At 49.4% G+C, this 24,868-nt stretch overlaps 1 protein-coding gene across 1 annotated transcript in view; it reads right to left on the bottom strand.

The window, feature by feature from the left end:
• The window catches only part of cables1 (Cdk5 and Abl enzyme substrate 1), a 193,716-nt gene extending 173,477 nt beyond the window's left edge, over positions 1-20,239 (bottom strand). The window contains exon 1 of the mRNA XM_072271720.1: positions 19,558-20,239. Within this exon, the coding sequence (XP_072127821.1) occupies positions 19,558-20,003 (446 nt within the window). The 5' untranslated portion in view covers positions 20,004-20,239. The remainder of the gene's footprint in view (positions 1-19,557) is intronic.
• Between the last annotated feature and the right edge of the window lie 4,629 nt (positions 20,240-24,868).

Below are 24,868 nucleotides of genomic sequence, written 5' to 3'. Positions count from 1 at the left end.
TTGTCATGGGCGGCTTTGGAGGCCAAGTCACTGGGCACGTTTAAGGCAGAGATAAATAGGTTCTTGATTAGCCAGGGCATCAAAGGGTACGGGGTGAAAGCAGGAGAGTGGGGATGACTGGAAAAATTGGATCAGCCCATGATTGAATGGCGGAGCAGACTCAATGGGCCAAATGACCTAATTCTACTCCTATATTTTATGGTCTTATGGTCTTTCCCCGTGATGTAGATCCTTCTCCAAGGTGTGCAATTGTGCGCACATACACATCTTTTGCTACCAGTGCAAAAAGGAATTAAGTCTGTGCACAAAAGTTTGTCACCTTCTACCTCACTGGCATGTTAAGTATATTTCACAATCATATGCAATCACATTTCCCTTCCTGGATTCTGAAGCAGACAGTGTTGACCATGTACAGTTTAGCATGGTTTATCTGCAGATTTTAGAACAGGGCTCTTTTCATTCGTAAGGCCAGTGATGTTGTGGGGATGGAACTGGACTCTCTGATGGTGGTGTCTGAAAAGAGGATGCTGTCCAAATTGCATGCCATCTTGGACAACATCTCCCATCCACTACATAATGTACTGGTTGGGCACAGGAGTACATTCAGCCAGAGACTTATTCCACCGAGATGCAACACAGAGCGTCATAGGAAGTCATTCCTCTCTGTGGCCATCAAACTTTACAGCTCCTCCCTTGGAGGGTCAGACACCCTGAGCCGATAGGCTGGTCCGGGACTTATTTCCATCTGGCATAATTTACGTATTACTATTTAATTATTTATGGTTTTATATTGCTATATTTATACTCTATTCTTGGTTGGTGCAACTGTAACGAAACCCAATTTCCCCTCGGGATCAATAAAGTATGTCTCTCTGTCTATCTATTTTATTGAAGAAATTATTGATTCACTATGTCAAATTCCAAAGAAGCAAAGGGACGGAAGTGCAAAAGAACAGCGAGAAAACCCTTCATTACTCATTACAGGCCTGCTACGTATGTTTTGTGAGAGTGCAGATGAACAAGAGCGAAAATGATCAAACCCAAAGCAGATCAAAGTTCTTATTAACAGTTATTTTATTATTTTAAACAATGAATAACAAACTGGACTTGATAGCTTATTATTCTTAGAATACCTTCAGGTTCCGAAATTCAGTGCGCACAAGTTGTCGTCACTGGACAAAAAATTGCACAGCATACACACTGCTCATTACAAATTAGGGGAAACATTGCATGATAGCCTTTCTCACTGCCCACTACACTCCCAATCTTGCTGTCATCTGCAAATTTGCTGATCCAATTAACCACACTATCATCCAGATCATTGATATAGATGACAAGCGAGAAGGGACCCAGCACCGATCCCTGCGATACACCACTAGTCACAGGCCTCCAGTCAGAGAGACAACCATCTAATATCACTCTCTGGCTTCTCCCACAAAGCCAATGTCTAAACCCTAAACCATACCATAGAAACTACGGCACAGAAACAGGTCTTTTGGCCCTTCTTGGCTGTGCCGAACCATTTTCTGCCGAGTCCCACTGACCTGCACACGGACCATATCCCTCCATACACCTCCCATCCATGTATCTGTCCAATTTATTCTTAAATGTTAAAGAACCCGCACTTACCACCTCGTCTGGCAGCTCATTCCATACTCCCACCACTCTCTGTGTGAAGAAGCCCCCCCTAATGTTCCTTTTAAACTTTTCCCCCCTCACCCTTAACCCATGTCCTCTGGTTTTTTTCTCCCCTTGCCTCAGTGGAAAAAGTCTGCTTGCATTCACTCTATCTATACCCATCATAATTTTATATACCTCTATCAAATCTCCCCTCATTCTTCTACGCTCCAGGGAATAAAGTCCCAACCTATTCAACCTTTCTCTGTAACTGAGTTTCTCAAGTCCTGGCAACATCCTTGTAAACCTTCTCTGCACTCTTTCAACCTTATTTATATCCTTCCTGTAATTTGGTGACCAAAACTGAACACAATACTCCAGATTCGGCCTCACCAATGCCTTATACAACCTCATCATAACATTCCAGCTCTTATACTCAATACTTCGATTAATAAGGGCCAATGTACCAAAAGCTCTCTTTACCACCCTATCTACCTGTGACGCCACTTTTAGGGAATTTTGTATCTGTATTCCCAGATCCCTCTGTTCCACTGCACTCCTCAGTGCCTTATCATTAACCCTGTATGTTCTACATTGGTTTGTCCTTCCAACGTGCAATACCTCACACTTGTCAGTATTAAACTCCATCTGCCATTTTTTAGCCCATTTTTCCAGCTGGTCCAAGTCCCTCTGCAGGCTCTGAAAACCTTCCTCACTGTCTACTACACCTCCAATCTTTGTATCATCAGTGAACTTGCTGATCCAATTTACCACATTATCATCCAGATCATTGATATAGATGACAAATAACAATGGACCCAGCACTGATTCCTGTGGCACACCACTAGTCACAGGCCTCCATTCTGAGAAGCAATTCTCTACCACCACTCTCTGGCTTCTTCCATCGAGCCAATGTCTAATCCAATTTACCACCTCTCCATGTATACCTAGCGACTGAATTTTCCTAACTAACCTCCCATGCGGGACCTTGTCAAAGGTCTTAGTGAAGTCCATGTAGACTATATCCACTGCTTTCCCTTCATCCACTTTCCTGGTAACCTCCTCGAAAAACTCCAACAGATTGGTCAAACATGACCTACCACGCACAAAGCCATGTTGACTCCCCCTAATACGTCCCAGTCTATCCAAATGCTTGTAGATTCTGTCTCTTTGTACTCCCTCCAATAACTTACCTACTACCAATGTTAAACTTACTGGCCCATAATTTCCCGGATTACTTTTCAATCCTTTTTTAAACAACGGAACAACATGAGCCACTTTCCAATCCTCCGGCACCTCACCTGTAGACAGCGACATTTTAAATATTTCTGCCAGGGCCCCTGCAATTTCAACACTAGTCTCCTTCAAGGTCCAAGGGAACACCCTGTCAGGTCCCAGGGATTTATCCACTTTAATTTTCCTCAAGACAGCAAGGACCTCCTTCTTTTCGATCTGTACAGTTTCCATGATCTCACTACTTGTTTCCCTTAATTCCATAGACTTCATGCCAGTTTCCTTAGTAAACACAGACGCAAAAAACCTATTTAAGATCTCCCCCATTTCCTTTGGTTCCGCACATAGCCGACCACTCTGATCTTCGAGAGGACCAATTTTATCTCTTACAATCCTTTTGCTCTTAATATACCTGTAAAAGCTCTTTGGATTATCCTTCACTTTGACTGCCAAGGTAACCTCATGTCTTCTTTTAGCCCTCCTGATTACTTTCTTAAGTACTTTCTTGCACTTCTTATACTCCTCAAGCACCTTATTTACTCCCTGCTTCTTATACACGTCATACAACTCCCTCTTCTTCTTTATCAGAGTTGCAATATCCCTTGAGAACCAAGGTTCCTTATTCCTATTCACCTTGCCTTTAATCCTGACAGGAACATACAAATTCTGCACTCTCAAAATTTCTGCTTTGAAGGCTTCCCACCTACCGATCACATCCATGCCAGAGAACAACCTGTCCCAATCCACGCTATGTAGATTATTTCTCATTTCTTCAAATTTGGCCTTCTTCCAGTTAAGAACCTCAACCCTAGGACCAGATCTATCCTTGTCCATGATCAAGTCTAATCCAATTTACTACCTCATCCTGAAAGCCGAGCGACTGAACCTCCTTACTAGAGTCCATGCAGACACCATCCACTGCCTTGCCTTCATCCACTTTCCTGGTAACATTCTTGAAAAACGGTAGAAGGTTGGTTAGACATGACCTACCATGCACATAGCCATGCTGACTATTTTTAATCAGTCCATGTTGATCCAAATATTTATATATCTGGTCTCTTAGAATACCTTCCAATAACTTTCCCACAACAGATGTCAGATTCAGGATGCTTGAAGTACAGGAGATTCCGGGAGATGTGCCTCTCATAAACAGGTTCACCCTCTTGGAAGCTGTCAGGACAGAAGACAGTGCCAGTCTGAGAGTCAACAATTGGCGCTGAGGCAAAGCCGAGGAGACAGACATCAGGCAGAGCCGTGGTAGTAGGGGACTCCATAGTGAGAGGTACAGAAAGGGGTTTCTGTGGCAACAGGCGAGATTTAAGGATGGTGTGTTGCCTCCCTGGTGCTGGGATCCAGGATGTCACGGACCGATTACAAGGAATCCTCAAAGGTGAAGGAGAACATCCGGAAGTGGTGGTGCATGTCGGCACAAATGACGTGGGGAAGAACGGGAAAGACATTCTACAGCGTGACTTCAGAGAACTCGGAAGAAGGCTGAAAAGCAGGACTTCCAGGGTGGTTATCTCCGGTTTGCTTCCAGTTCCCCGTGCTGGAGTGGGCAAGAACAGGGAGATAATGGATCTGAATGTGTGGCTGAGGAAATGGTGCAGGAAGCAAGAATTTACATTCTTGGAGCATTGGGGTATGTTTCGGGGTAAGGATGAATTGTACAAAAGGGACGGGTTGCACCTTAATAAGTGGGGCACCAGCATTCTGGCAGGTAGGTTTGCCTCTGCAACACGGGGGTGTTTAAACTAAGTAGTGGTGGGGAGGGGATGAACTGGAAATATAAAGATGGAGTTACAGGGAAAGTGAGAGTAAGTTAAGAATGACAGCAGAATCAACAGAGCAGAAAGCTCAAGAAGGGATCGTACAGTATGGCCAAGTGAAATAGGAACTGATATGGGAGGTCAGGGGAGTAATGAATTAAAAGTATTGTATATGAATGCACGGAGTATAAGAAATAAAGTGGATGGGCTTGAGGCAAAGTTGGAAATTGGTAAGTATGATGTTGTGGGAATAACAGAGACATGGATTCAAGTGGACAGGGCCTGGGGAATGAATATTCAAGGGTATACGTCCTATCGAAAGGACAAATTGATGGGCAGAGGGGCTGGGGTGGCTCTGTTGGTGAGGAATGATATTCAGTCCCTTGCGAGGGGGGACATAGAATCAGGAGACGTAGAGTCAGTATGGATAGAACTGAGAAATTCTAAGGGTAGAAAGACTCTAATGGGAGTTATCTACAGGCCCCCAAACAGTAGTCTGGATGTAGGGCGTAAGTTGAATCAAGAGTTAAAGTTGGCATGTCGCAAAGGTATTGCTACAGATGGTATGGGGGACTTCAACATGCAGGTAGACTGGAGGAATCAGGTTGGTGCTGGACCCCAAGAAAGGGAGTTTGTGGAGACCCTCCGAGATAGATTCTTAGAACAGCTTGTACTGGAGCCTACCAGAGAGAATGCAATTCTAGATTTAGTGTTGTGCAATGAACCGGATTTGATCAGGGACCTCAAGGTAAAGGAGCCATTAGGAGGCAGTGACCATCATATGATAAGTTTTAATCTGCAATTTGAGAAGGAGAAGGGAAACTCGGAAGTGTCAGTATTACAGCTGAACAAAGGGAACTATGGTGCTATGAGGGAGGAGCTGGCCAAAGTTCAGTGGAACAATACCCTAGCAGGGATGACAGTGGAACAGCAATGGCAAGTGTTTCTGGGAATAATGTGGAAGGTGCAGGATCAGTTCGTTCCAAAGAGGAAGAAAGATCCTAAGGGGAGTAAGGGGAGGCGGTGGCTGACAAGGGAAGTAATGGACAGCATAAAAATAAAAGTATAACATAGCAAAGACGAGGGGGAAGCCGGAGGATTGGAAATCTTTTAAAGAACAACAGAAGGTAACTAAAAAGGCAATATGCGGAGAAAAAATGAGGTACGAAGGTAAACTAGCCAAGAATATAAAGGAGGATAGTAAAAGCTTCTTTAGGTATGTGAAAAGGAAAAAAATAGTTAAGACCAAAATTGGGCCCTTGAAGACAGAAGCCGGTGAATTTATTATGGCGAACAAGGAAATGGCAGACGAGTTGAACAGGTACTTTGGATCTGTCTTCACCAGGGAAGACACAAACAATCTCCCAGATGTAATAGTGGCCAAAAGACCTAGGGTAATGAATGAATTGAAGGAAATTTATATTAGGCAGGAAATGGTGCTGGATAGGCTGCTGGGTCTGAAGGCTGATAAGTCCCCGGGACCTGAAGGTCTGCATCCCAGGGTACTTAAGGAGGTAGCTTGAGAAATCGTGGATGCATTGGTAATCATTTTCCAATGTTCTATAGATTCAGGATCAGTTCCTGTGGATTGGAGGGTGGCTAATGTTGTCCCTCTCTTCAAGAAAGGAGGAAGAAAGAAAACAGGGAATTATAGACCCGTTAGCCTGACGTCAGTGGTGGGAAAGATGCTGGAGTCAATTATAAAAGATGAAATTACGACACATCTGGATAGTAGTAACAGGATTGGTCCGAGTCAGCATGGATTTACGAAGGGGAAATCGTGCTTGACTAATCTTCTGGAATTTTTTTAGGATGTAACTATGAAAATGGACAAGGGAGAGCCAGTGGATGTAGTGTACCTGGACTTTCAGAAAGCCTTTGATAAAGTCCCACATAGGAGATTAGTGGGCAAAATTAGGGCACATGGTATTCGGGGCAGAGTACTGACATGGATTGAAAATTGGCTGGCTGACAGAAAACAAAGAGTAGCGATTAATGGGTCCCTTTCGGAATGGCAGGCGGTGACCAGTGGGGTATTGCAGGGTCCAGTGCTGGGACCGCAGTTGTTTACAATATATATTAATGATTTAGATGAGGGAATTAATAGTAACATTTGCAAATTTGCCGATGACACAAAGCTGGGAGGCAGTGTGAAATGTGAGGAGGATGTTATGAGAATGCAGGGTGACTTGGACAGGCTGGGTGAGTGGGCAGATGCATGGCAGATACAGTTTAATGTGGATAAATGTGAGGTTATCCACTTTGGTGGTAAGAACGGGAAGGCAGATTATTATCTAAATGGAGTCAAGTTAGGAAAAGGGGAAGTACAACGAGATCTAGGTGTTCTTGTGCATCAGTCACTGAAAGCAAGCATGCAAGTACAGCAGGCAGTGAAAAAAGCTAATGGCATGCTGGCCTTCATAACAAGGGGAATTGAGTATAAGAGCAAAGAGGTTCTTCTGCAGCTGTACAGGGCCCTGGTGAGACCACACCTGGAGTATTGTGTGCAGTTTTGGTCTCCAAATTTGAGGAAGGACATTCTTGCTATTGAGGGAGTGCAGCGTAAGTTCACAAGGTTAATTCCCGGGATGGCGGGATTGTTATATGTCGAAAGATTGGAGTGACTGGGCTTGTAGACTCTGGAATTTAGAAGGCTGAGAGGGGATCTTATTGAAACATATAAGATTACTAAGGGATTAGATACGCTGGAGGCAGGAAGCATGTTCCCACACTTGGGTGAGTCCAGAACCAGAGGCCACAGTTTAAGAATTAGGGGTAGGCCATTTACAACAGAGTTGAGGAAAAACTTTTTCACCCAGAGAGTGGTGGATATATGGAATGCTCTGCCCCAGAAGGCTGTGGAGGCCAAGTCTCTGGATGCTTTCAAGAAAGAGATGGATAGAGCTCTTAAAGATAGCGGAATCAAAGGTTATGGGGATAAGGCAGGAACTGGATACTGATAGTGGATGATCAGCCATGATCACAGTGAATGGCGGTGCTGGCTCAAAGGGCCGAATGGCCTACTCCTGCACTTATTGTCTATTGTCTATTCACCAGGCTCTAATCTCCTGGTTTCTGTTTGTAGCCTTTTTCAGACACATTGGCAATCCTCCAATCCTCTGGTACCTTTCCTGTTGCTAAGTATGTTCTCTGCTAGGGCCCTGGCAATTTCTGCACTTGCCTTCCATAGGGCCCAAGGGAAAACCTTGTTAGGCCCTAAATGTGCAATTTATAGTAATTTATAATAAATATTATGTACAACAGGACAGTCAATATAACATAGAAATACAGCTGTGTTAGCATGAATTAATCAGTCTGATGGCCTGGTGGAAGAAGCTGTCCCGGAGCCTGTTGGTCCTGGCTTTTATGCTGCGGTACCGTTTCCTGGATGGTAGCAGCTGGAACAGTTTGTGGGTTGGGATGACTCGGGTCCCCAATGATAACTCGGGCCCTTTTTACACACCTGTCTTTGTAAATGTCCTGAATAGTGGGAAGATCACACCTACAAATGTGCTGGGCATGCCAGGCAGTGATGCAGCCAGTCAGGATGCTCTCAACTGTGCCCCTGTGGAAAGTTCTTAGGATTTGGGGGCCCATACCAAACTTCTTCAACCGTCTGAGGTGAAAGAGATGCTGTTGTGCTTTTTTCACCACACGGCCAGTGTGTACAGACCACATGAGAACCTCTGTGATGTGTATGCGGAGGAACTTAAAGCTGTTCACCTTCTCAACCCCGGGTCCATTGATGTCAATAGGGGTTAGCCCGTCTCCATTCCTCCTGTAATCCACAACCAGCTCCTTTGTTTCTGCAACATTGAGGGAGAGGTTGTTTTCTTGATACAATAGGTCTACGGCAGACGCGATCTCATTGGCTCTTCGTGCCTAGACGATACTAATACCTATGTCAGGCTGCTGTTCATTGACTACAGCTCAGTACTTAACACAATCATTCCTACAGTTCTGATCAAAATCTGGGCCTTTGTACCTCCCTCTACAACTGTATCCTCGCCTTCCTAACTGAAAGACCACAATGTGTAGATTAGAAGTAACATCTCCTCCCTACTGACCCTCAACACGGCACACCTCAGGGATATATGCTTAGCCCACTGCTCTACTCTCTCTACATCCATGACTGTGTGGCTCTTTATAGCTCAAATGCCATCTATAAATTTTCTGATGACACAACTATTGTTAGCAGAATTTCAGATGGGCACTCTCAAATTTGCACTCAACATCAGTAAAACCACAGAACTTCAGAACGGGTAAGGCCCTCGAGGGGACACACTCGTCCTCATAGAGGGATCAGAAGTGGGCAGAGTGAGCAGGAAAGCAGTTATATTTCATCAGGAGCTTAACGAGATTCAGTACGTCAACAAAGACATTCACAAGTTTCTACAGATGTACCATGGAGAGCATTCTAACTGGCTGCATCACCGTCTGGTGTGGAGTGGGGAGGCTACCGCACAGGATCGAAATAAGCTGCAGAAAGTTGCAAAAGAAGTCAGCTCCATCTTGGGAACTAGACTCCGAAGTACTCAGGATGTCTTCAAGAAGCAGTGCCTCAAAAAGGTGGTGTCCAGCACCCAGGGCTTGCCCTTTTCTCACTGTTACATCAGGTAGGAGGTACAGAAGCCTGAAGGCACACACTCAGCGATTCAGGAACAGCTTCTTCCTCTCTGCCATCCGATTTCTGATGGACATTGAACCCATGAACACTACCTCACTACTTTTTTTATTTCTATTGTTGCACTACTTGTTTAATTAAACTACTTTATATATACACTTACCGTAATTCATGTTTTCATAGTCATACTTTATTGATCCCGATGGAAATTGGGTTTCGTTACAGTTGCACCAACCAAGAACAGAGTATAAGTATAGCAATATAAAACCATAAATAATTAAATAATATGTAAATTATGCCAGGAAATAAGTCCAGGACCAGCCAATTGGCTCAGGGTGTCTGACCCTCCAGTGGAGGAGTTGTAAAGTTTGATGGCCACAGGCAGGAATGACTTCCTATGATGCTCTGTGTTGCATCTCGGTGGAATGAGTCTCTGGCTGAATGTACTCCTGTGCCCAACCAGTACATTATGTAGTGGATGGGAGACATTGTCCAAGATGGCATGCAACTTAGACAGCATCCTCTTTTCAGACACCACCGTCAGAGAGTCCAGTTCCATCCCTACAACATCACTGGCCTTACGAATGAGTTTGTTGATTCTGTTGGCGTCTGCTACCCTCAGCCTGCTGCCCCAGCACACAACAGCAAACATGATAGCACTGGCCACCACAGACTCATAGAACATCGTCAGCATCGTCCGACAGATGTTAAAGGACCTCAGTCTCCTCAGGAAATAGAGAGGGCTCAGACCCTTCTTGTAGACAGCCTCAGTGTTCTTTGACCAGTCCAGCTTATTGTCAATTTGTATCCCCAGGTATTTGTAATCCTCCACCATGTCCACACTGACCCCCTGGATGGAAACAGGGGTCTCCTCAGGTCCACCACCAGCTCCTTAGTCTTTTTCACATTAAGCTGCAGATAATTCTGCTCACACCATGTGACTATGTATTGCACCGTTATATATAGGCATCCGTTAGTCTCATGAGACCATAGATTTGCGCCTTGGAAGGTTTCCAGAGCACAGGCCTGGGCAAGGTTGTGTGGAAGACCAGCAGTTGCCCATGCTGCAAGTCTCCCCTCTCCACGACACCAATGTTGTCCAAGGGAAGGGCACTAGGACCCATACAGCTTGGCACCAGTGTCGTTGCAGAGCAGTGTGTGGTTCAGTGCCTTGCTCAAGGCACAACATGCTGCCTCAGCTGAGGCTCGAACCAGCGACCTTCAGATCACTAGACTGACGCCTTAACCACTTGGCCACTGTACTGCCGCTGCAAAACAACAAATTTCACGATATATGTGGCGATATTAAACTTAATTGAAAATCTGGCAGAATAGTGCAATGATAACAACCACACACTCAATGTCAGCAAGATCAAGGAGGTAATAATAATTTAGGAGGAGGAGTTTGGAGGTCCATGAGCCAGTCCTCATCGGAGCATCAGAGGTGGAGAGGGTCAGCAACTTTAAATTCCTCATTTCGGAGGATCTGCCCTGGGCCCACCTCACAAGTGCAATCACAAAAACAGCCTGGCAGTGCTTCTACTCCCTTAGAAATTTGCGAAGATTCTGCATGATATCTAAAACTTTGACAAACTTCTATCGATGTGTAGTGGAAAGTACTGACTGGCTGCATCACAGCCTGGTATGGAAACACCAAAGCCCAGGAAGAGTCTGCAAAAAGTAGTGAATGCAGCCCAGTCCATCAAGGGTAAAAACCTCCCCACCATTGAAAATATCTACATGAAATATTGTCACAGGTAAGCACCATCGATCGTCAAGGACCCCCACCACACAGCCCATGCCCTCTTCTTACTGTTGCCATCAGGAAGAACGTACAGGAGCCTCAGGACTCTCCACCAGGTTCAGGAACAGTTATTACCCCTCAGCCATCAGGCTCGTGAACCAGGGGCATAACTACACTGAACTGTTCCCACAACCGATGGGCTCACTTTCAACAACTCCTCATCCCATGTTCTCAATATTTATTGCTTATTTATTTATTATTATATTTTTTCTTTCATAATTGCACAGTTTGTTGTCTCTTGGAATTAGAACAGGCATGTCAAAAAGGTAAAAGCAAAAGGGAAGGCATACAACAACGCAAAAATTAGTGGTAAGACAATGAATTGGGAAGCTTTTAAAAACCTACAGAGATCAACTGAAAGAATCATCAGGAGGTAAAAGTTGAAATATGAAAATAAGCTAGCAAATAATATCAAAGTAGATAGTAAAACATTTTCCAAATTTGTCAAAAATAAAAGAGAGATGCGAGTGGATATGGCACGCTAAAAAATGAGGCCAAGGAAATAACAGGGGACAGGGAGATGGCAGATGAACTAAATGAGTATTTTGCATCAGTCTTCACAGTGGAAGACACGAGCAGTGTGCCAGGCATTGAAGGGTGTGAGGGAAGAGAAGTGAGTGCAGTTACTATTACAAGGGAGAAAGATGCTGAAAGACCTGAGGGTACTCAAGTCACCAGGACCAGAAGAAATGCACCCTAGGGTTCTGAAGGAAGTATCTGTAGTGATTGTGCAAGCATGGGTAATGGTCTTACAATAATCTTTGGACTCTGGCATGATGCCAAAGGACTGCAAAATAGCAAATGTCACTCCACTCTTTAAGAAAGGAGGAAGACAGCAGAAAGGAAATTATAGACCAGTTAGTCTGAACTCAGTGGTTGGGAAGGTGTTGGAGTCAATTGTTAAGGATGAGGTTATGGAGTACTTGGTGATACATAACAAGACAGGACAAAGTCAGCATGGTTTCCTTATGGGCAAAATTGCCTGATTGAGATTACAGGTAGGATACATAAAGGGGATGCAATGGACGTTGTATATTTGGACTTTCAGAAGGCATTCGACAGGGTGCCACAAGTGAGGCTGCTTACAAGTTAAGAGCCCATGGTATTACATGAAAGTTACTAACATGGTTAGAGCTTTGGCTGATTGGTAGGAGGCAGCGAGTGGGAATAAAAGGATCCTTTTCTGGTTGGCTGCCAGTGACTAGTGGTGTTCCACAGGGGTGGGTGCTAAGATTGCTTCTTTTTATGCTGTATAGCAATGATTTAGATGGCTATGCTGCCAAGTTTGCAGATGATACAAGAACCGGTGGAGGGGCAGGTAAATGGCTCAGGGTCTGTACTCGCTGGAGTTGAAAAGGATGAGGGGGGATCTCACCGAAACCTTTCGCATGTTGAAAGGCCTAGACAGAGTAGATGTGGAAAGGATGTTTCCCATGGTGGGGGAGTCTAGAACAAGAAGGCACAGCCTCAGGATAGAGGCATGTCTATTTAAAACAGAGATATGGCGAAATTCCTTTAATCAGAGGATGGTGAATTTGTGGGGTTTATTTCCACAGGTTGTTGGGTGTATTTAAGGCCAAGGATCTTAATTGCACACAGCAGCAAAGGTTATGGGGAGAAGGCCGGGGAGTGGAGTGGAGCTGAGGAGGGATAAAAGGGACCAACGTGATTGAATGGCAGAGCAGACTCGATGGTCTAAGTCTACTCCTCTGTGTTATGGTCTTATGGAAAGTAACTGCTTTTGTCCTGGCGTTGATGCTATGTACCCTGAAGGGAGTGGGACAAACAGTCCATGAGCAGAGTGCGTGCGATTCTTCATAAAAACACTTTCTCCATCTCACAAACAAGAGAAAATCTGCAGGTGCTGGAAATCCAAGCAACACACTCAGAATGCAGACTTGGCAGCGTTTGTGGAAAGACAGTATAGTTAACGTTTCGGGTTGAGACACTTCATCAGGACTTTCCCGTTGGTGCTGCCTGGCCTGCTGAGCTCCCCCAGCACTCTGTGTGTGTGTTACGTTCTTTAGATCTGTTGTTTTGATTCTCAGCAAAACCACATGGTGTAGTTAATAAACTTAACTACAATCTTACCTTTCAAGGCTATACTCACTTTAAGTTTTATTGTAAACAACATCATGCACTTAATATAGAGATAAGAATTAACTACTTTTTTCACATTGACAGGGTGCCATAAGCATTGCTACACAGGTGCAATTGTCCATCCCAGCGTCAGTTCATGTTTAGAGAAAGTACATTTCCTTCAGCTGTTGATAATTTATCTTGTACTTTTGCATTTTTATGGTTTCTGTGGCGCAGATCACAGCTGATTCATGTCTGTGCACAGTCCCCACTGCACTGATAGTTTACCATCTCAACTGGGCAACAGAACCTGTGGTAGTTGAGATATGATACACTCAGTGGCCACTTCGTCAGCTACTCATTAATCAAATATCTAATCAGTCAATCACGTGGCAGGAACTCAATGCATAAAAGCCATCAGACATGGTCAAGAGGTTTAGTTGTTGTTCAGAACAAACATCAGAATGGGGAAATAAATGTGTGGACTCTTTTCTAAAAGGGGGAGAAAATCCAGGAACCTGAGATGCAGATGTCGACCCGGCCCTACGTCCTGTTTCCAAGGAGGGGTCCCGGATCTGCGTTCCTGTCTCCCTTGACCAAGTCAAGGCTTCGTGTTCTCTTCCTGTCCATGTGCCTCGCCCAACCCAGGAGTACCTTGCCCAGCCCAGTGCTGGAGTTCCCTTGTCCTGTCCAAGCCTCGTCTAAAAACCTCGTCCTGTCCAAGCCACGTCCAAGAACCTCGTCCTGTCCAAGCCACGTCCAAGAACCTCGTCCTGTCCAAGCCACGTCCAAGAACCTCGTCCTGTCCAAGCCACGTCCAAGAACCTCGTCCTGTCCAAGCCACGTCCAAGAACCCCGTCCTGTCCAAGCCACGTCCAAGAACCCCGTCCTGTCCAAGCCACGTCCAAGAACCCCGTCCTGTCCAAGCCACGTCCAAGAACCCCGTCCTGTCCAAGCCACGTCCAAGAACCTCGTCCTGTCCAAGCCACGTCCAAGAACCTCGTCCTGTCCAAGCCACGTCCAAGAACCTCGTCCTGTCCAAGCCACATCCAAGAACCTCAGTTCCACGTCCTGTTCTGTAGCCATACCCTGTCCTTGCCAAGATCCTAGCCACGAGTCCTAGCCTAGACCCGGGTTCTGGTTCCGAGTCACGGCCCAGATTCTGAGTCCCGACCAAGACCCAGGTTCTGGGTCCTTGGTCTAGGCTCTGGTTCCAGAGTTCCGTGTCACTAGTCCAGGCTCCTTGTTCCTAGATCCACGTCCAGGTCCCGTGTCTCTTGTCCAAGTCCTAGCCCAGGCCCTGAATCCTTGTCTCATTCAGGGCCTGTGTCAATGTCCAGCGTCATTTCTTCCCCTCTTCCCTTGCTGCCTTTACTAACCTAGTCCTGTTCCTTATACTCCAGTGTCTGTGTCTTGCATTTGGGTCCGCTCCCAGCGCCCCGCTATGACACTGGGGCTGAGTGGGAATTGGATAAGCCATGATGAAATGGCGGAGCAGACTCAATGGGCCAAATGGCTTAATTCGCTCTTATATCTTATGGTCTTTATTAGATACAGGATGTACAGGAGGTAATAATTACATGGCCACTGAGTGTAAATTAAATACAACTTGATGCACGGAAGTTGCTATCTTCTGATTGGAACCACGAAGTGATAAACTTCAAACCTACACAGACTGACACTGATCTCTAAATGTGCCAGGTTGGAATAGGAGGCCCTCCACTGGTTGAGATCAGCCACAGATGTTGCATCCCAGCTGCCTACGTTGCGGAGGCAAGGCAGGGCACTACGATATGAAGAGCGAACTTTTGCCCATTCAGCAGGCACCCCCTCTCCACGCAGATGCTCAATACAAAGAATTGGCAAACACTGATACAGTTTGGGACCAGTGGCATCGCAGGAGTTGCCAGTCAGCGTTGAACTCAATGTAGGACTCCAGCTCTTGATTTTTCCCTCAGGGTTTACCAACAAAGCCTTCCCCATGAGTGGGTTTAGATGCAATGCAGTGAGGATTGAGATCAAAGTTTTCCTTCTCCTTATTACTTAGGCTGGATTACATATCAGTTTAACCACCAGTCACAAGTTACCTGCATCACCAGGTCATGACTCAGAGGGTTATAAAGCCAAAGTAAACAATGACCCACAGATCACGTTCACCATTAGAGAGTGTTTTCTTGGAACTTGACTGGAAGTGTGACATTGGCCCATTCCCTCCGAGCGATAGACCATCTACAGTAACAAGATAATTACTCTGTTATTCTACACCTACAGGGAAATGTTATTGACACATTGGGGTGCCATGGTAGCGTAGTGCTCAGCAAGATGTTATTATAGCTTGGGATGTTGGAGTTTGAATTTAAATTCTGACCTCATCTGTAAGTTCTCTGCGTGAACAGCCTGGGTTTCCTCTGGGTGCTCTGTTTTCCTCCTACATTCCAAAGGCAGGCCAATTAGTAGGTTAATTGATCTTTGTAAAAAATCTTGTGATTAGTCTAGGGTTAAATGTCGAGCAGCTCCACTCCAACCACAAAACAGCAGAATTTCCCTGCAGCAAACCATATGAACTCCTATCCCCATTCCTGTTCTGACAAATCAGTCCATCACCTCTTCTGCCATGATGAGTTCATTCTCAGGGAGGAGGAGCAGCACCTCATATTCCCTCTGGGTAGCCTCTAACCTGATGGTATGAACACTGATTTCTCTAACTTCTGGTAATTTTTCCCTCCCCATTCCATCTTCCTGTATTCCCCACTCTGGCCTCTTACCTCCTCTCCTCACCTGCCTACCACCCCCCCCCCCCCCCCGGTGCTCCTCCTTCTTCCCTTTCTCCCATGGTCCGTTCTCCTCTCCTATCAGATTCCTTCCCCCATCTTCTATTCCCCTCTACGTTCTCTCACTTCTTCCAATCAGATTGCTTATTCTTCAGCCCTATACCTTTCCCACCTATCACCTCTCAGTTTCTTACCTCACCCCTCCCCCACCCACTTGGCCTCACCTAGCACCCCCTTGCTTGTCGCCCTTCCCTCCCCCCTTCTTACTCTGACTTCTCCCCTCTTCCTTTCCAGTCCTGAAGAATGGCCCTGACCCAAAATGTCGACTGTTTATTCATTTCCATAAATGCTGGGTGTATTTAAGGCAGAGCTTGATAGGATCTTGATCGAACATGGCATCAAAGGTTACAGGGAGAAGGCCAGGAACAGGGGTTGAGGAGGAGGGAAAAGAGGGATCAGCCATGGTAGCATGGCGGAGCAGATCCGATGGGCCAGATGGCCTAATTCTGCTCCTGTGTCTTACCGACCTGCTGAGTTCCTCCAGCATTTTGTGTGTGTTGTCTGGGCTCCCAACATCTGCAGAATCTCTTGTGCTCATGAAACACTTATTTCTTTACTACCTTTTTTACCAAAAACTACAAATACTGACAAGGCCCTTGTGCTTGAAAGGATTCAGATAAACTTCATAAAATAAAAATATTCCAAAATTATAAAAGTCATGGATTGATTATTGCAACAATTTTAAATCCAAGTTTCCATCACTGTAAACCACGTATTACATAAATATACCATAACTGAAAAATATATGAAATAAATATATTTAAATACTGCACATACATACCAAATCAGGCATTCCCAACCTGCGGCCCATGAACCCCTCAGTTAATGTCAGGAGTCTATGGCACAAAAGAGGTTGGGAACCCCTGTTCTAAATCAAATATAGAAGGAACAACACTTTATCCTTCAACTTCTTCAAAACTGAAACATCCTAACTTTAAACTACTTAAAATATTGGGCTAGATTGTACAGTACCAATCACGTAATGGAATGTGGCCTTAGACTTGTCATTCCAAGCTCCGCTATTATACGTTTTGGTAAAGCAGGATGCTGATAATTCGAATTGATGTGAGCACCAAGGGGCTAACAGGATACCTGGGTCCTTACTGAACAAGGACAGCAACAACGAAGGTCTCCTTTACAAGTGAGGATTGTGAGAATGCAAGGACTGACAAGTATTTTAAACTTCAGAGTCACATCAACAGAATGAGTTAAAAGTGAACTTAGAGATTTAAAAAACGTCTATAAACTTGCAAATACATTGTCAAAATTATGTGATATTATATATATAATCTGGCATTATATTACATATAGAAATTGGCATTTTAACATTTGGCCTTCCAAGATCAATCTAACCTTTCCCTCCTACATAACCCTACATTTTTCTATCACCCAAGTGCCTATCTAAGAGTTTCTACTGTGTCCCTAATGTATTTGCCTCCACCTCTACCTCTGGCAGGGCATTCAAAACACTCACTACTCTCTGTGCAAAAAACTTGCCTTTGACAACCCCCGTCGTACTTTCCGACAAATATCTTAAAATTATGCGGCCTAGTATTAGCAATTAGATTTTTTTAAATAAATTATATATAATCTAACAATTTAGCAGTGTCCAACAATTCATTCTTGTTGAAATTAGAATTGTTGCTGAAAATAGTTCATATTTAATACCAGTGATCTTGATGGACAGTAGTTAATAGATCACTTTCCTAAACTGGTTTTTAACTTTTAGATGTTACAACTTTAACCATCAGTGGTTCAACCAACCAGCTTCAGCTTACAGTCCAACAAAGTTCAAAGTACAAAGTGAATTTACTATCGCAGTATCCATATAGAGTCTCAGAGTCATAGAGCACTATAGCACAGAATGAGGCCCTTCAGCCCATCTAGTCCATGCCGATCTATTAATCTACTTAGTCCTATTGATCTGCACCTGGATGATAGACACTCCATATGTGCTAATCAAAATTTCTCTTAAATGTTGAAATCCAACCTGTTTCACCTTTCACCCTTAACCCTTGGCCTCTAGATCACCCAACCTCTGGAAAAAGCCTGTTTGCATTTACCCTATCTATACCCCACATAATTTTGTAGACATCTATCAATCTCCCCTCATTCTCCTACACTCCAGGGAATAAAGTCCGAACCTGTTCACTTTTCCCTAGAATTCAGGTCCTCAAGTCCTGGCAACATTCTTGTACATTTTCCATGTACTCTTTCAATCTTATTGATATCTTTCACATTGGTTTGTGACCAAAACTGTACTCAATACTCCAAATTAGGCCTCACAATTGTCTTCTACAACTCCATTACTCAATACCTTGATTTATGAAGGCCAGTGTGCCAAGAGACCATTGACCATAATATATAGGAGCAGAATGAGACCATTCAGCCCATTGAGTCTGCTCCATCATGTCATGATAGCTGATCCATTTCCCTGCTCAGCCCCAGTCTCATAACCCTTCTCCCTGTATCCCTTTATGCCCCGAGTCATGAAGAATCTATCAACCTCTGCCTTAAATGTACCCAGTGACTTGGCCTCCACAGCTGCCTGTGGCACCAAATTCCACAGACTCACCACCAGCTGGCTAAAGAAATTCCTCCTCATCTCCATTCTAAAAGGATGTCCCTCTATTTAGAGGCTGTATCCTCTGGTCTTAGATTCCAAACCTTCCTTTACAACCCTACCTCCCAGCATGGATATCCTCACTAATCCCAATACTGAACTGATTCCACAACCTATGGACTCTTTCAAGGACTCTATAACTTGTTCTCAATATTGACTATTGTTTTTTTTTCTTTTTTGGATTTGCATAGCTTGTTGTCTTTTGGTTGCTTGTCTGCCTCTGCATGTTTCACTGTCTATTGTGTTTCTTTGTATTTACTGTGAATGCCCGCAAGAAAATGGATCTTAGGGTTGCATTTGGTGACATATATCCTTTGACAATAAATCTTTAAGCATAACCAGGACTAACAAACAACCAATGTGTAAAAAGACAAACCTTGCAAATAACAAATACTGTATATAGAAAGAGAAGTATAGCCCAGCTCTCAACAGCCAAATACATACAATACTGTACTTGATATTATGAATTCGTGTAAACTAGCTGTACTATCTCTACCTAAATATTAACACTATTTGCCTCATTTATCTAAGAGCAATGTCTGCCACAATAATAAACTGAACACATAATATTGACAGGGTATAAACACATCGAAACTGTATACATCTAGATTGCCCATGGACAGATATACAGCAACATCACTGCACAATACAGTTTACAGTAACAAACTCGTGGTAACAAGGCAGTATTGAGAACGGTCTCAATTCAATAGGAATTGTATTGACGACCATCAGAATTCCACCAAGCCCGGCTGCGAGAGGAGGAGGGTTAGCAAACCCATCCTGTAAAGACCCAAAGCTACAGAAACGCCGACAGAATCTCCAGAGGAGAGGATGCGTCTTCACCGGGCTACACCTAGGGCAAACTGAAAAACTGGCCCAGGACTGGGGACTCTGGCGAGCTGCTGTTGGCGGCCTATGCCACAGTCGGGGTAAGTAAGTATTAGCAGGGTTTATTAATGTAGAGATTAGGCACTGACCTGGATCGCTGTAAGTCGAAAGCGGCGCTGCCAATCTGGCCCTGCTCCAGGCAGTAGTTGGGCACTGACGCCTGTCTCAGGAAAGCAGTGGGCACAATTCCCAGAGTGAAGGAATTGATCCTCCCCCTGGGGGAAGCGCCCGCGCCGCCGGTGTGCACCCTGCGCTCGGCACACCTCGCCGTCGGCTCCCCTTCCGCTGCATTCCCGCAGCTCGCAGCGCCGGCTCTGCAGGACAGGCAGGAGTCGGTGCGGGTCGGTGCTTCCTCCTCGTCCTCCTGCGCTTCACCCTCACCCTGCGCCGGACGCCCATCCAGGGAGATGTTGGTGAGGAAGCTGAGAGCCGCCTGCCTTCTCCTCGGGTCTATGCGCTTCTTGGGGGGCTCCAGGCTGCCGTGAGCGCCGTGCAGTGCGGCCGAGTTGCTGTTGCTGCGCGTAGCGGCCGCCATCGCCTAGTGCTAGTGCCAACCCTCTGCCCGCTGTCTGCAGATGTGGATTTATATCACTATGCATGTAGAAATCTGTCCGAGTATGTTATAGATGTGAATGCATATCTGTCCGCTCGTGTGTCTGTGTCCGCGTCTACGTGTGGGTACATGAGCGAGCGTGAGGCTGCACCGCACCGTGCGGACACTTTGAAGCGCTCCGGCAGTCCCCGGACTGGGATGGGGCGGAGAGAGGGGTGGGAAAGTGAAGGGGAAGGGAGGAGAGGATAGAGAGGGGAGGGAGGAAGGAGAGAGAGGGGAGGAGAGAGAGAGGGGGGAGGGAGGAGAGAGAGAGGGGGGAGGGAGGAGAGAGAGAGGGGGAGGGGGAGAGAGAGGGGAGGGAGGAGAGATAGGGGAGGGAGGAGAGAGAGCGGAGGAGAGAGAGGGGAGGAGAGAGAGGGGAGGGAGGGAGGAGAGAGAGGGGAGGGAGGGAGGAGAGAGAGGGGAGGGAGGGAGGGAGGAGAGAGAGGGGAGGGAGGGAGGGAGGAGAGAGAGGGGAGGGAGGGAGGGAGGAGAGAGAGGGGAGGGAGGGAGGGAGGAGAGAGAGGGGAGGGAGGGAGGGAGGAGAGAGAGGGGAGGGAGGGAGGGAGGAGAGAGAGGGGGGGAGGGAGGGAGGAGGAGAGGGGAGGGAGGGAGGGAGGAGAGAGAGGGGAGGGAGGGAGGGAGGAGAGAGAGGGGAGGGAGGGAGGGAGGAGAGAGAGGAAGGGGAGGGAGGGAGGAGAGAGAGGAAGGGGAGGGAGGGAGGAGAGGAGGGAGGGAGGGAGGGAGGAGAGAGAGGGAGGGGAGGGAGGGAGGAGAGGGGGAGGGGAGGAGGGAGGAGAGAGAGGGAGGGGAGGGAGGAGAGAGAGGGAGGGGAGGGAGGGAGGAGAGAGAGGGAGGGGAGGGAGGGAGGAGAGAGAGGGAGGGGAGGGAGGGAGGAGAGAGAGGGAGGGGAGGGAGGGAGGAGAGAGAGGGGAGGGAGGGAGGAGAGAGAGGGAGGGGAGGGAGGAGAGAGAGGGAGGGGAGGGAGGAGAGAGAGGGAGGGGAGGGAGGAGAGAGAGGGAGGGGAGGGAGGAGAGGGAGGGAGGAGAGAGAGGGAGGGGAGGGAGGGAGGAGAGAGAGGGAGGAGAGGGAGGGAGGGGAGGGAGGGAGGAGAGAGAGGGAGGAGAGAGAGGGAGGGGAGGGAGGGAGGAGAGAGAGGAAGGGGAGGGAGGGAGGAGAGAGAGGAAGGGGAGGGAGGGAGGAGAGAGGGGGGGAGGGGGAGGGAGGAGAGAGGGGGGGAGGGGGAGGGGGAGAGAGAGGGAGGGAGGGAGGAGAGAGAGGGAGGGAGGGAGGAGAGAGAGGGGGGGAGGGAGGGAGGAGAGAGGGAGGGAGGAGAGAGAGGGGGGAGGGAGGGAGGAGAGAGAGGGAGGGGACGGAGGGAGGAGAGAGGGGGGGAGGGGGAGAGAGAGAGGGGAGGGAGGGAGGGAGGAGAGAGAGGGAGGGAGGGAGGAGAGAGAGGGAGGGAGGGAGGAGAGAGAGGGGGGGAGGGAGGGAGGAGAGAGGGAGGGAGGGAGGAGAGAGAGGGGGGGAGGGAGGGAGGAGAGAGAGGGGGGGAGGGAGGGAGGAGAGAGAGGGAGGGAGGGAGGAGAGAGAGGGGGGGAGGGAGGGAGGAGAGAGGGAGGGAGGGAGGAGAGAGAGGGGGGGAGGGAGGGAGGAGAGAGAGGGGGGGAGGGAGGGAGGAGAGAGAGGGGGGGAGGGAGGGAGGAGAGAGAGGGAGGGAGGGAGGAGAGAGAGGGGGGGAGGGAGGAGGAGAGAGAGGGGAGGAGAGAGAGAGGGGGGAGGGAGGAGAGAGAGCGGAGAAGAGAGAGCGGAGGAGAGAGAGGGAGGAGAGGGGAGGGAGGGAGGAGAGGCGAGGGAGGAGAGGGGAGGGAGGGAGGAGAGAGAGGGGAGGGAGGAGAGAGAGGGAGGGAGGGAGGAGAGAGAGGGGAGGGAGGGAGGAGAGGGAGGGAGGAGAGAGAGGGAGGGGAGGAGGAGAGGGAGGGAAGGAGAGAGAGGGGAGGGGAGAGAGGGGAGGGGAGGGAGGGAGGGAGGGGAGGGAGGGGAGGAGAGAGCAGGGAGGGAGGGAAGGAGAGGGAGGGAAGGGGAGAGAGGGGAGGGGAGAGAGGGGAGGGAGAGAGGGACGGGAGAGGAGAGAGGGGAGAGAGGGGGGGAGAGGAGAGAGGGGAGAGAGGGGAGGGAGGGGAGAGAGGGGAGGGAGGGGAGAGGGAAGGGAAGAGAGGGGAGGGAGGGAAGGAAGAGAGGGGAGGGAGGGACGGAAGAGAGGGGAGGGAGGGAAGGAGAGAGAGGGGAGGGAGGAGGGGAGGGAGGAGGGGAGAGAGGAGAGGGAGGGGGAGAGAGGGGTGGGAGGAGAGAGATGGGAGGGAGGGAAGGAGAGAGAGGGGAGGGAGGAGGGAGAGAGGGGAGGGAGGAGAGGGAGGGAGGGGAGAGAGAGGGGCGGGAGGAGAGAGAGGGGCGGGAGGAGAGAGAGGGGAGGGAGGAGAGAGAGGGGAGGGAGGAGAAAGGGTGGGAGGGGAGGGAGGGGTGGGAGGGGAGGGAGGGGAGGGAGGAGAGAGAGGGGAGGGAGGAGAAAAGGGACGGAGAAGAAAGGGGAGGGAGGTGAGGGAGGGGAGGGAGTGGAGGGGAGGAGGGAGGGAGGAGAGGGAGGGAGGAGAGAGGGGAGGGAGGGAAGGAGAGAGAGGGGAGGGAGGGAAGGAGAGAGAGAGGAGGGAGGGAAGGAGAGAGAGGGGAGGGAGGGAAGGAGAGAGAGGGGAGGGAGGAAGGAGAGAGAGGGGAGGGAGGAGGAGAGGGAGGGGAGGGAGGAGAGGGAGGGGAGGGAGGGGAGGGAGGAGAGGGAGGAGGGGAGGGAGGGGAGGGAGGGGAGGGAGGGGAGGGAGGGGAGAGAGGGAGGGAGGAGAGAGAGGGGAGGGGAGGAGAGAGAAGGGAGGGAGGAGAGAGAGGGGAGGGAGGAGAGGGAGGAGAGGGGAGGGGGAAAGGGAGGAGGGGAGGGAGGAGAGGGGGTGGGGGGGAGCGGAGGGAGGGGGTGGGGGGGAGGGGAGGGAGGGGGTGGGGGGGAGGGGGAGGGAGGGGGTGGGGGGGAGGGGAGGGAGGGGAGGGGAGGGGAGAGAGGGGAGGGAGGAGAAAGGGGAGGGAGGAGAGAGAGGGGAGGGAGGAGAAAAGGGACGGAGGAGAAAGGGGAGGGAGGTGAGGGAGTGGAGGGGAGGGAGGTGAGGGAGTGGAGGGGAGGGAGGGAGGAGAGAGGGGAGGGAGGGAAGGAGAGAGAGGGGAGGGAGGGAAGGAGAGAGAGGGGAGGGAGGAGGGGAGAGAGGGGAGGGAGGAGGGGAGAGAGGGGAGGGAGGAGAGGGAGGGAGGGGATAGAGGGATGGGAGGAGAGAGAGGGGAGGGAGTAGAGGGGAGGGAGGGAAGGAGAGAGAGGGGAGGGGAGGGGAGGAGAGAGAGGGGAGGGGAGGAGAGAGAGGGGAGGGAGGGAAGGATAGAGAGGGGAGGGGAGGGAGGGAAGAGAGGGGAGGGAGGGAAGGAGAGAGAGGGGAGGGAGGGAAGGAGAGAGAGGGGAGGGAGGGAAGGAGAGAGAAGGGAGGGAGGACAGAGAGGGGAGGGAGGACAGAGAGGGAGGGAGGGAGAGAGAGGGGAGGGAGGAGAGGGAGGAGAGGGAGGGGGAAGGGAGGAGGGAGGGAGGAGAGGGGAGGAGGGGAGGGAGGAGAGGGGGGAGGGGAGGGAAGGAGAGAGAGGAGAGGCAGGAGAGGGAGGGCGGAGAGAGAGGGATGGAAGGAGAGGGAGGGAGGAGAGAGAGGGAGGGAGGAGAGAGAGGGGAGGGAGGAGAGAGAGGGGAGGGAGGGAGGAGAGAGAGGGGAGGGAGGGAGGAGAGAGAGGGGAGGGAGGGGAGGAGAGAGAGGGGAGGGAGGGAGGAGAGAGAGGGGAGGGAGGGAAGGAGAGAGAGGGGAGGGAGGGAAGGAGAGAGAGGGGAGGGAGGGAAGGAGACGAGGGGAGGGAGGGAAGGAGAGAGGGGAGGGAGGGAAGGAGAGGGGGAGGGAGGGGAGGGAGGAGAGGGAGGGGAGGGGGGAGGAGAGAGAGAGGGAGGGAGGAGAGAGAGAGGGAGGGAAGGAGAGAGGGAGGGAAGGAGAGAGAGACGGAGGAAGGAGAGAGAGACGGAGGGAGGGAAGGAGAGAGAGGGGAGGGAGGGAAGGAGAGAGAGGGGAGGGAGGAGAGGGAGGGAAGGAGAGAGAGGGGAGGGGAGGGAGGAGAGGGAGGGGAGGGAGGAGAAAAGGGACGGAGGAGAAAGGGGAGGGAGGTGAGGGAGGGGAGGGAGTGGAGGGGAGGAGGGAGGAGAGGGAGGGAGGAGAGAGGGGAGGGAGGGAAGGAGAGAGAGGGGAGGGGAGGGAGGAGAAAAGGGACGGAGGAGAAAGGGGAGGGAGGTGAGGGAGGGGAGGGAGTGGAGGGGAGGAGGGAGGAGAGGGAGGGAGGAGAGAGGGGAGGGAGGGCAGGAGAGAGAGGGGAGGGAGGGAAGGAGAGAGAGGGGAGGGAGGGAAGGAGAGAGAGGGGAGGGAGGGAAGGAGAGAGAGGGGAGGGAGGAGGAGAGAGAGGGGAGGGAGGAGGGGAGAAAGGGGAGGGAGGGAAGGAGAGAGGGGAAGGGAGCAGAGGGAGGAGAGGGGAGGGGAAGGGAAGGAGAGAGAGGAGAGGCACGAGAGGGAGGGTGGAGAGAGAGGGATGGAAGGAGAGGGAGGGAGGAGAGAGAGAGAGGGAGGGAAGGAGAGAGAGAGGGAAGGAGAGAGAGCGGGAAGGAGAGAGAGAGGGAGAGAGAGAGGGAGGGAGGA

Source organism: Mobula birostris, chromosome 1 (assembly GCF_030028105.1).
Source record: "Mobula birostris isolate sMobBir1 chromosome 1, sMobBir1.hap1, whole genome shotgun sequence".
NCBI classification, from domain to species: Eukaryota; Metazoa; Chordata; class Chondrichthyes; order Myliobatiformes; family Myliobatidae; genus Mobula; species Mobula birostris.
Note: the sequence above shows the minus strand (reverse complement) of the source record. Positions and strands in the feature narration are given on the sequence as shown.